This window comes from Leuresthes tenuis, unplaced genomic scaffold (assembly GCF_036924035.1).
Source record: "Leuresthes tenuis unplaced genomic scaffold, fLeuTen1.0.hap1 SCAF_9, whole genome shotgun sequence".
NCBI classification, from domain to species: Eukaryota; Metazoa; Chordata; class Actinopteri; order Atheriniformes; family Atherinopsidae; genus Leuresthes; species Leuresthes tenuis.
The window spans coordinates 20,264,069-20,276,581 of record NW_027325363.1 but is presented as its reverse complement, the minus strand read 5'-3'; the positions used below and the strand labels follow the sequence as shown (position 1 = coordinate 20,276,581).

General features: G+C 42.3%; 1 protein-coding gene across 1 annotated transcript in view; it reads right to left on the bottom strand.

Moving 5' to 3' along the window:
* The window catches only part of veph1 (ventricular zone expressed PH domain-containing 1), a 69,452-nt gene that overhangs the window by 52,673 nt on the left and 4,266 nt on the right, over nt 1-12,513 (bottom strand). The window contains exons 2-5 of the mRNA XM_072392723.1: nt 8,296-8,478; nt 7,966-8,200; nt 7,567-7,785; nt 4,303-4,477 (exon numbers count right to left, since the gene is read on the bottom strand). Coding sequence (XP_072248824.1) covers nt 4,303-4,477; nt 7,567-7,785; nt 7,966-8,103 — 532 coding nt within the window. The 5' untranslated portion in view covers nt 8,104-8,200; nt 8,296-8,478. The remainder of the gene's footprint in view (nt 1-4,302; nt 4,478-7,566; nt 7,786-7,965; nt 8,201-8,295; nt 8,479-12,513) is intronic.

The window sequence follows — 12,513 nt, the reverse complement described above, 5'->3', positions numbered from 1 at the left end:
TTGCTGTGTTTTGCGTTTGGTGATATGCTCGCTGTTCAGCTGGTGAAAGGTCAGGCCAGCAAGCGGAACCAGCCCGATGTCCGGACTACTCAACCAGGAAACCATCGTCTTGCTACAATACGCAAAGCCTTCCCTGAAAAAAAGACACTGTCTGGATGGGAGCGTATAATGCTCTAAGGTGCGTTTTTTAGCGCCAATCATGTTACCGATCTGTTGTCAGTTAACTAAAGAGCTCCATGTTCCTCAACATGTTCCTTTTAGCACCGCTTGTTATGTTGCTGCCACCAAAATTCACGATAAGCTAATGTTTTTCATGAAACAGAAAAATGTTTGATACGTATTCTACTGTGAATAAGAATCTGGTTCATGAGATCTGCAAATAACTGTATCCCGTTAGTATTTACATTTGAAACAGTATCCCAACAATTCGGAAATGGGGTTGTGTTGACATGATTTTAAGAATCAGGTTCAAATCAGATTAGCTTTATTATGTTCTGATATGTCTCCTTCAGCTGAAAACTGTGCAGAACTCTCACACACTTACTCTCATCTAACCCACCACATCTGTTAGCCTTACAAACCAGGGTGCAGTAGCTACATATGACTCTGCAGGGGAGTCAAAAAGATATACAACTTTGACACATTCCAAACTTCACTGTTACCTTCTGATCAGGTTTTACTGAAAAGGGAAGGGACTCCTGCCTTTCTAATCCCTAAGGGCCAAAGCAAGCCCACATGTTGCGAGCGTGTATGCTGGTTTGAGACATCTGATAATGACTAAGTCCTGCTGTAGCTGTTAAACCTTCAAACTGTATCCTGCTGTTGACTTTCTGTAACTATAAAACACACCCATGCTCATAAAGCTTACTATACACCAAACTAATACAGAGATAATGTAAATACAACAAAATACATCCAAGACATACACCAACACGTATCTTTCCAAAGAACGCGTAAAGAAGACACTGCATGTAGCCATACATTGCGCCTCGGCCACTGTGATAAATACGCGTGTGCGGTCCATGCATCTTGCGAGCTCGCATAACGAACCCACCATTAACCTCACCCTTGTGTTTATGCTGAGGTTTCAGAATCCAGCTACACAGCAGGCTTGTTTAAAAAGAAGTCAACACCAGACTGAAATGGTCAGTGTGCAGCAGATGATCCTCGGCAGGGGGATCCAGAAAGGGATGAAAACATGAAATGGCCTATTTCACATTTAAAAACTGACCAAGGAAACATAAAACTTGCTTTAAGTTTAACTGTAAGCAGCTGAACATCTTGAGAGAAAAATGCACGATCTGAGGTAACCTACCCAAAATGAGCTTTTGTTAAATCAGTAGAGGTAGGACAATTAATTGGTCGGTGGATCAATCAAGACAAATCTTTAGCTCCGTCATTGTTTCTGGAATCAGTATCTGCTAATGTCTGAACATACGAAGCCAGATCACAGACAGGCACATTAACGGGCCGCACAGTGTTGTTACTTTGTATACATAAACAGTAGAAGAAGTGTGAAACATGGGACCTTTGACCCCGTTTCAAAGTGACAGCAGGCTCCAATGAAGGTTCACCGTTGTAAACTACATTTTGGCTGAATCGCTGTCATAAGGACTCATTAGTTGACTTTGTGTGAGAACGATAAGGCTTTAATTGCTCATTGGTTCGATATAGGATGCTCCTTTTTGACAGAAAATGCAACCTTAGGGTACTTTGGAACTGTATTGATAGCATATGTTATTATTCAACTTGCATGCAACTTTTATATTTTACTAAATGGAAGGGAAAAAGATCAGGCCAAACAACAAATAAATTAATAGAAATCTGCAGAAATCTGCATATATCAGTCATCAGCTGCCCCATTTTCTAGAGATGGGCATCAGCATCCCTCATTAAGAAAAACCCATATTGATGGACCTCAATCAAGGTCTTCAAATTGGACGTAGCTGTGTTTTTTTTCCAATCATTTGTATTACTTGTAGTATTAGTAGTGGGTGTAGTTGTCATATGACAATAACAACCTTTAATAATCATAAACCATAAGAGATATAGTGTCGATTCAGTGACAATCCACATGCTGCAGGTGAATGGTAACTTACAGAAAAGCTCTTACTGTTCCTGTGTTGTTCATTTTCAAAAGCTTTATCAATGAATAGCACTTTTTCCTAGTAATACACTGCAATTGTAAAACACAGCTAGTGGTAGTAAATAACACATGCTTTGCGGGTGAAGTTGCTCATAGCTGATGCAAATGCGCCGCCCTTAAACAGCTACCAGCCGCTGCATTGTATGCACACTGGAACTTTCCGTTTATCCTGCTCTTAGCTCCATCTGCTTCTCTCCAAGTTTAGAATGAAAGAGTAGAGGGCTGTAGAGCTGTGTTATATCGTGTGATGACTTTGGGGCTCTCATAAATCTACCAGAAAGGACACATTTTTTAAACAAAGTGAATACGTCCCCTGAGCTGCCAACATCCACGAACCTGATACGTGTGGGACTGGCAAAGTGAAAATGTTAGAAAAAAAATAACAAAGAAAACATTAAAATGACATAGTGACACAACCATGTGGGATTGCCTTGTTAGCGTCTGTAATTTATCAAATGAACGGGATTGATATCAGGGTAACAGTCAGTGAGGGCCAATAATGCAGATATTCTGTACCAAGGATGTTAACTCTATGTAAACTGTTTTATTGCAATGAAAAAAACAATAAAGTAAGCATGTGACACGCAATGCTCGTGTCTTATTAGTCTATTGCATTAGTGTGAGAGTCAATGCTGCGTGCCGCTCCATCGCCTTGCCAGTTGTCATATTATTCCTTAAAAAAAAGCAGTAATGCCACCAAAATGTATTATAAAGGAAAGCACATGATGTGGTGCTTCTTTCTTTAGTCGTCTTTCAGAACTTATTTCAAAGTCATTTCTGTCGGCTAATGCATGTTTAAAACGCAGTAAATGAAGAATTTTTTGCATTTCATGTATCCTGTCCCATGTTCCTGTACCTGTGTTTTGTTCTTCCCTTGGCACAAACCACCTGGTATCATAGTTTCTTACCAGAGTTTGTGAGCAACCGGTGCCAAGGGTCTTCTGTCTATTAGACACCGCATGCCCAAAACTGATTTAATTTCATTTGTGAAATGAACCAAACAGCAAAAAGCTAAGCCGTTTCATGTGCTGAGCTGCCCCTACCAAATGTGCTCAGTGGCAGCAACACTCTGGCACTGTGTGAGGAGATAAGTCCCGCACACTGGGTGTGTTAAAGTGTGGTGTTAGTTCAGCGTGTTCCCAAAAGCACCAGTTTGACTCACACTGAAAAACACAAACGCACTCTGAGCTACCCACATTTAACCTGAGTGCTGTCAGGAGAAAGCCTTTTCTACGAACAGAACCCATGCACAGGACTCGCCTGTATTAATGAGTCATGCGTGCGTGCTCATGTTTGTGTGTGTGTGTGTGTGGGTATATCTGTGGGGTAAACGGATCTAAAATCTGGCATGGCTAACTATGGACTACAGACCTTTAGGGACCTCCACTTCACTATTAAGCCAGAGCGTCTGTGTTGAAAAAACAAAATGAGTGAAATATGTCTTAGGTGAACCACCGACTGGAGGTCAGCTTCAGGGAAGTTGAAGAAAGCGGTTATGAGGACAGTGTCATCACACGTTAAGCCTTACGTCTGATCACAGATCTGCTTTCAGGACATGTGTACTTATGCAAGCCTTTGGTCATTTGAAGAAACACATTTTTTATCAAAACACGGTATCAGCTGTTCTGATCAAAGAAAAAACACAATAAAAACTAAATGTGTCACTGCTGCATCTCCATAGATATAAACAAGAACTATGGGAACTTCTTGTGTATGAATTTCCATTCAGTGTCAAATGATGCAGTGGAACAACGATTGCTGACAGCAGCAATTTACCATCTTTATCATCCTCAATGGTTCAATAACAACAACAACTTCTGATTACAACAGCAACTCCTTTTTCCCGCAAAACATTTGATCCCGAACACAGCAGTCGAACGTATTTCAGTCAACTGCCACTACCTAAATAAGCACATTATCCCCACAGTGGCCCGATCAGAAAATCCTTTCTCGGCTCGTTTTGTAAGCAGAGCTTTTCTCAAAAGCTCTTTCTGTGCCTCTGTTTTGCTTTAGGTTTCAAAAAGCACACACCAAAGCACACTTGTGTAAGAAGACCTCTGTCTTTCTGTGGGGTAACAGAAACTGAGGAAATGAAAACATGTTCTGTGTGTGTGTGTGTGTGTGTGTGTGTGTGTGTGTGTGTGTGTGTGTCCTACCTCCCAACACACTGACTGTTATGGCCTTTGTGTGTTCGGCCAGCAGATCAGCTTTAGCTATAGCGGCCAGAGAAAGGTAACTGGACATGTTCCTGCTCAGCTCCCTGTTTCCCCTCTGCAGGAACCGCACCGCCACCGGGACAGCCAGGACCATGACTGAGGGACAGCTGTAGTTCTGAGGAGGCACAAGAGGAGATAAAAGGGTCAGATTTTCAGAGAGAGGCAGTGTGAGAGAGGTTCCTTTATCCTCTGCTGAATACACACCGCAGTGTAGTTAGTGTTAATGGATTAGTGGATCATTGCTGCTATAAGGTTCTTTTAACTGCACACCTGGGGAAGCAACCAAGACCCGAGACATATTTATGATCAATAAACCGACGCTGAGAAAAACATGGTGTCCTGTTTTTTTCCTTGATTTGAGACTCAAATTAAACCTTCCACACGTGCTAACACACCTGTAGGCTGTGTGCCAACATCCTCATTTCCTCGTTACAACATGACATTTTAGGGGAAATCGAGCACACTTTTTTTGAGAAGTAATGACCCGGTGTCAAAAAAGGTGTTCAGCAAAGTGAGGATAACTGAGGGACACAGAGCAACACAGAGCTAGTACGAAAAGATTTGGAGCATATAGTTAACCCTTGGTATCTTATGAAAAGTTATGCAAACTCGTTAGTTAAGCAGCACCAATAAGTAGGTGCTTTCGTCAAGGAATGCAATGAATACCAGACAGATTATTACAGACAGACTTGCACTGCTGACGTACACCATGTGACAACAGTATGGAAAAGAAGGGAGGGGAGGCACAATATTGAATGCTTATCTTAAGGGGGAAAAAAAAGGAGGAATGGGATTTGAGATGCACTAGCACCCTCAACAGGACAGTAGAATACAAAATCTGTGCTCACACACCTCATATCTCTGTATTCCCTTCTAACGCATCTGCTTCGAGTTCAGAATGGCCCAAAAATCTGATGCTTTATATCAACGTTTTAGAGAGTGCCGAGCTTCTATTTTGCCACATGATGGCAGTGCAGTTACTGGATTCACAAGAAAAAGAAAAAAAGAAAAATCACCATCAAAATCAACTGTTTCGTTTTCTATGAGCTATTTTCGGATCACAAGGATGGCAGGCTAGCGTTATGAGTCAATAGAGTCCTCAAGCTTTCCCTCGTGCACGGATTTATCATTTATCATCCATCCGTCCCATCTCTGTCCCCTTCATCTTGTTTTGCAGACCCACTTGAAATGTCAGGCTCAGCATATTTACAGGAGTCCATTCGGACAAAAATTCTAATTCTCCATAAACCGCAGAGTTCTGCTTATGTGGCTGAGTGGGTGTTGCACGTAAGCAGCAAACTTATGAAAACCCATTTCCCCCACGAGAACCTGTTGCTTACATCTGTAGCTTCAGTGGAAAGCTAAGGCAAGAGTGCTGATCCAGAGTGAAACGGAGGCAAATGGAGACCTGAAGAGAAATTAGGTAAAGGAGAGATGGAAGAACTCCTCTGATAACGACTGGAGTTAGGACACCAGAGACCAAAGCTGCTGACATAGCTGTCACAACTTTTAGTGTCACGTACATGTGTGTGTGTTCATTTCCCGAAGAATCAGTCTCATTATACTGGTATTAAACACTCACATTCCTGAGGAAACAGAGAGAATGGGAGGAAAAAAGTGGAGGAGAGAGTCCCTCTGCTTTTAAGCCCTTTAACTGTAGAGAAGAAGATTTATATTTGCTTTGCCCTCAGCAGCGACTACCTCATGTAATTACTCTCCAAGCCAAAATCCACCATCTGATATCAATCTGTATATTTATTGTGCTATTAGCATCATTTTGTGCACCTACTTTGCACTCCTTCTTGTCTTTTTCCTCCCTTTCCAATGTCAGTGGCTTTTAAGCCCGATGTTTTCCACTGATACTCCAGAGAGTTGGCAGTGATTGGATGTGATTGTGATTATCTGCAGCAATTGAAAAGGGACCATCAAGTGCATACTGTAGTTGGTTTGGACAATGCCGCTTCAAGCTGTTCTGAGACAAATCTACAGGATCAAACGATAATTCGAAAGGAAAGAACAGAAGTTGATTAATTGCTTCTTACATTTGGATTTTCAGCAAGTGGATAGTTTGACTTCTCCAGTTCATTAACTCAGTTTCACAGTTGCGACAAACTGAGACAACAGTTAAATTCCTTAAGAATCAAAGACATGTTGAAAACTATGCAACAGGAGATAATCTCACTTTGACAAACTATAACAAAAAAAGGTTCTTATGCATACATGCATGGATGGGAAAATTCATCCAGCACTGATCAACACACACTTCTGTGGTGCTGTAGCCACCCGTCTCTCATTGTCTCCCAGAAGAGGCGAATCCCCTTAAAGCTCGCAACCATTTACAGTGGCATGCAACTTTTTGCTCCACATGGTGAAGCGCAGCTAAGCTTGAGTTTACTCATTTCCACTGCAGATGGTACCTGGTACTGGTTCATTTTTCAGCACCACCTTGGTCAAGGTTCCAAGCAAGCTGATGTGATACCAACAGGTAACATGAAAAGACTAACTGGAGTTGTTGGAACCGCTGCCTGTATACATGAGCGATTGTACTGTGCCCAAACAGGACTGCTACACACCAGGAACATTTCTTGCTTTCAGAGGATAGAGGCGCTTTGCAAACCTGTGTGCTCAGTTTACAAATCTGCGTGCATGGACTGCAAACCTATATGCATGGGTGGCCGACCAGTCGGATGGAAATCTGAGAGCGAGAGTACAGATGCTCGGTTATGCTTAATCTGGTCACAAGCTTACCGGTTTAACTTAACTTCTTAAGTGCAATGACCGGCCTACGAGTCTGATGTCTTGTCTTTCTGCCATGGCAGTTTCATGCGGCCTTAAACAGAAAGAGTGCCATCAAGTACTTGGCACCAAAATAAAGACGAGTCATGTACAACAAGAAAAAAAAATGTTACAAATGTCTCGGTGTCTTTACTTCATCCATTTGTGTAGACACACAGTAATCTGGTTTACAGTCTGTTGCTCGTCCCACTGGCTGCAGTGTTAGCAAAACTCTAATGAGACCTTTTTCCAGTGTGGACTATCCTCATTTCATTGGCCGCAAAACAGGGACATATCCCTGAGAAATCGCATCTGCTCCATTTCTCCAGGTGTTGATGGGTATGTGCAAAGGTTTCCACTTTTAAGTGCTCCGGGACAAACAACAAAAGAAAAAACAAAAGGTGTGCATGTGTGTGTGAGGGGGCTTACTTGCAGTATGCAGCTGGTGATGTCAGAGGCTATTTTGGCGTGCGGTGTGTCTTCTGTGTTTTCTCCTTGAGGGGTGAGGTTATGTTCCAGACACGACTCCCACAGTCCCACCAGTGCTGTGCTGTGTCGCTCGATGGAGCTGGTCTCTCTGATAGCTGTGGTGATGCGTGTTATGCAAATCTCCACCACCGCCTGGTCGTTGTCGTTGGTCAAATAGTCCTGTCAGCCGGCAGAGAGCAACAGCACACAGTGTTCAGAATACAATGAGAAAATAAGGACAATGCACATTAATCATGCATAAGAACATAAATAATTCATTAAATTTGTACCGCAGCTCTTTGAATCGTTATAAACTCTGTTTGTGTATTGTTTTGAGCCTATTTAAACATGCCTACTCACCGGTGAGCAGGAGATTGTCTTGATCTGGTCCAGAGCTTGAGACAGGCCTTCTTCGATTTCCGTGTCCTCTAGAGAGAAAAGATCTCCTGCTCTGGACAGATCCCTCTGGCCCAGCACCTGGCTAAACAGCTGGTGCATCCTGACCCTGCCGCAGGAGTTCTTTCAGACCAGCTGATGCCGAGTAGTTTACAACCCCGTCAGTGAGAATGAATAAAGCATAATGATCCAGGAAAAGCTTGAATTAAAGAAAGCAGCTTTTTACCTCTTTGTCTTTAGAGAAGCATTTAAATAGCTATTTGTTTTCAAAAATGAAAATGAGTGCTTTAATACCTTCTAAAGTGTTCCTTAAGCTAAAACAGACAAACATTTTCAGGCCCCCGTTTCACACTTTTAAGTCCCAGGATGTGGATGTGATGGGACCAGTTTGGCTCAATCTTTTCTGGCTCTGCCTTAGGCCTGTTACCGTGGAGACAAGGAACATTCTCGACAAGGGAGTCTTTCTACAGCCAAGTCCTGAAAGAGAAAGAGTACAAAAAGAGAACTTAAACACGAAGTCAGCGGAACAAAACAATGGGATTATCTCGGTAATATTCCGGCTAAAAATATACTGGCATAGAGGGAGCACCAAAGACTGAGAAGAGTAATTTCTAACCAAGTAAAAGAGGCTGTGGGGGAGCCGTTTTCAGAAAGCACGAGAGACGGTCCAGAGAATTAGGGTTTCACATTATCTGCAGTTGCCAGTTCACACGAGTGCAGGACAGCAGGAGATTATCTGTGTGAAATATGTTCTCAGAAATGGAAATAATTAAGTCTGAGACAGTAAGTCTCCTCTCAGATAAAGTTTGAAAAAAAAAAAAAACATACCACCTTCACTCCACATCTTTGCTTTTGCAAAATCACATCAACTTTTTTTATGTCACACTTCAGATTTTGCCCTCTCCAACAAAAATAACACGCTAATTACTTTGGCTGCTGGGGGATTTTGTTACCTTCAACCAAAGAGAGCCTTGCCCTCGTGTTACCGCGGCTATGCCCACTTTTTTAAATTGTCTGGTTGGCATCCATCCCTACTCCTTTAAAGTCTTCGTCCTCCCTCACTTTCCCCTCACTCTGCCTTCCTTTTGCAAGAGCTGCAAATGTAAGTTAATATGTGATGATGTGATCAAAACAAGTCCTTGGTAATATGTCACATATCTGCAACAAATGTGTACATCTCTACCAAAACACAGCACACACACACGCATAAAACGTCATTCCATTAGGTGTCTCTAACTGTCTGTTATAAATACACATCAAAAGGGCACAAGAAATATTACAAATATGGGATAAAAATACACAGTCCTCTGACATAATGTGCTATGAATAGAGGCAAAGTTGTGAGAACTGAAAAGCAGCATGTTAACCATTTACTTGACACTATCGCTTTTCTTGTCAGCCTCAATTAAACATTAAAACATTAACACTACATGGGGCACCGGAAGGGTAGAGGATTACACACACACACACACACACACACACACACACACACACAGGCATAGAAGCACAGTACGCTTCCTTCTAAAAGTGCAATATGCTCCTGGCTTCAAGCATGCATCCTCCTATATACAGTATCAGTGTAAACGCATACACAAATCAGTGTTCCTGCAAATGTTTGAAGTATTTCTCTCCGTTTGTTTTTTTCTCTCTATGAATAATCCACCAAGCCAGTTTGCTGCTTGAGATCATGATGTCTGCTCACAGCTGAGCTCTGCTCTCAGAGGATGAGCAGCTCAATGAATGTATCTGTGTCACCGTGTGCTTCCTGCACCCGCTACCCTCTCCAATCAGACATCATCTCACACCATTTCTCTGAAAGCTGTATTGGAGGGAGCCCAAAGGAAAGCACAAAGCGGAGCTTTTGGGATACTCTTATCTCTCTCCTGCCATGTTGGCCATGGACGTCCATCCACTGCCAGGATACCACATCAGGAATTCTCAGTGGTCCAAGCCAGGACTATGGGACCAAAACACCATAAACGCAAAGAGCAGAGCAATTTATCTGTCGCACACAGACCTATTACTCTTTTCATAAAGAGCAACAATCAGAGCTCTTTCTGTGCAAGATTTGATACACCATATATATATATATACATACAGTAAATACATAAAGTATGCTTTTTAAATACACTGTTTTCAACATAGTGTGCAATGCATCCTGGGTGCTTTGAGACCCTTAATTAAACTTTCCACCATTTACTTTACTCTCTGAGGTCACCCTTGTAAAGTTCACTGTTCATTTGCTCTAACGGCAGTAATGATGATATCTGTTTTTACATTTACATTTGTGGTAATCGTTTCTTTGGTTGCTTAATTGGTTTTTACATCCACCGTATGGCGTTATTGGTACCATTTTATGTTTAATACATGCATACTGATAAATATGCTGATTTTAATGTTATTTTCATGTTGATCATTACTTACTAAACTTGTTGAAGTTAGCACTCACACTGTTTTTAAATGTGCTATATAGATAAAGGTGTCGGTTTTCAGACCCACCATAAAATTAATTTCCTTCAGGATTGCTCTATATTTTTTCCATCAGTGCCTTTCTCACAGCCTGTGTCACAGAATATTATTCCCAAAGCATGACGCTGCCTTCACCGTGTTTGACTATAGGGATGGTGTGAACTACATAATGCTCAGTGCTTGATTTTACCCACACCTACACCCACAATTGCGGCCAAATAGTTCAGTTTTTGTTTCATCAGATCAGAGGATTCCACTTCTCTTAGTCTGAGAGTGAGTTCAGGCCACAGTCCAAAAACATGCATGAAAGGTTCATTTGTGGATCTGAATTGACCGCAGCCAAGAGAGAGAGAAAACATGGCAGTCTACATCTGTGTAACACTGTCTCCCACCCCATGCCAGTACAGATAAGCTCCACCCCCCCCACCAACAACCTCTGACAGGACAAGTTATGACAGTAACAGGTATGAGCCTACAGGAAAAGACATTTTTAAAACCTCAAAATAAAAAGAGTACTGGAATACAGACGCAAATAAGCATTATGGGAAGTTTTAAAGGACCCCAGATCACTACCAGGGGAGAAATGAGAGTTGGACACATGCATTCAGAATAAAACCAAGATTGCAGACTGAGACCCAGAGGGAGAGAAAACTGGTTATGGATAACGTTTCAGTGCCCTGAATTCCCCCTGAGTGTCTAACCAACATCTAAACATGAACAAGTCCAACAGCAGCACAAAGTATAACGTATATATATTGCCAATTTATGTGCTATATTAATTCGTGCTCTCACTATGTCACAGAGCACCTGGGTAACTGAGCGCCGGAGTGTGTTTATTGTGTGTGTGTCTAAAAGCAGAAGAAAAAAATGGGCCTGAGGAATTTCAGTTCTTAAACAATCAGCGAGTTACTATTAATCACCCAGCTACGGCTCAGCAAGCTTAGGAATGCAGGCTTTAAACACACACACACACACACAGTCACTTTCCATCGCTTCAGAGGGCATTAGATTAACTTAAATTCATTCAAGAGAGATTTATCTTCACTATAACCACTCTAATCTACTACTTGCCAAGCCATAACCAAACCTTGCATTGAGTCATTATGTTAAACATCTAATGTTTAACATTTCAAGGAGTTGTTTCTTGTCCCCTGAAAGGAGGCACTTCTTTCTAATATGACTGTGTAAAGAGACTTCTTTAAGTACTCCGCATTACATTTTCACAGTTAGCTGCTTGAGTTGTGTTCATCCTTCCTTTTTGATGCGAGGCTCTCGTACATCTCTGGCAACCTCAACGCGTCCTTCCTTAAGCTAAAGGTGAAGCAGACACCCACATATTGCAGACAAGCCGCGAGTGCGCCATTGGGTGAGGGGTGACGATGGTGCACGCTGGCGGGGGTGCGATGGGAGGGTTACAGGCTACGTGAGGACAATGCGACCAAAGGGCCCCTCTCTTTCTTGCCTCCACCACTTCTGTCTTCACTGAGCCCACTGGGAGAGAGAGAGAACACACTGACTCTTTTGTATGACCTATGAAGACAGACCACCCCTCCCTCTTTTCCTCACCCGTCTACCCCCAGCCGACCCCGCCTCCCTCTCTCTGCTCAGTGGGCCCTGTCTTTCTGTGTAATGTGCACCTGCTCAGCCTGCAGGACATCTCTCTCTCTCTCTCACACACACACGCACACACAAGAGCTTTAAAAAGAAGCTGGGTGAAAGGGAGAGACAGAAGAGAAGAAAATACCCAACATTCCACAGTTCTCTCTACAGTACTGCTTCATACCTATCCGAGTATCAATTAAGACACAGCAAGAGAAAGAAAGAGGTCTTTAGTGTATTTCTTTGAACATTATTTGTGAGGAAACTGTTTTATGTGAACTTGCGAGAGGAAAGACATGGAGTCATAGTAAAAGCAGGCTAAACTTTGCTGGAAGTTTACTTATCTCAGACTACTAAGATGAAGGTACAGGCACGACATTTACAAGACACTCACTGTTTTAGTCTGACCAAAGCCACATTTTTAAAATGCATGCAAAAAACAGT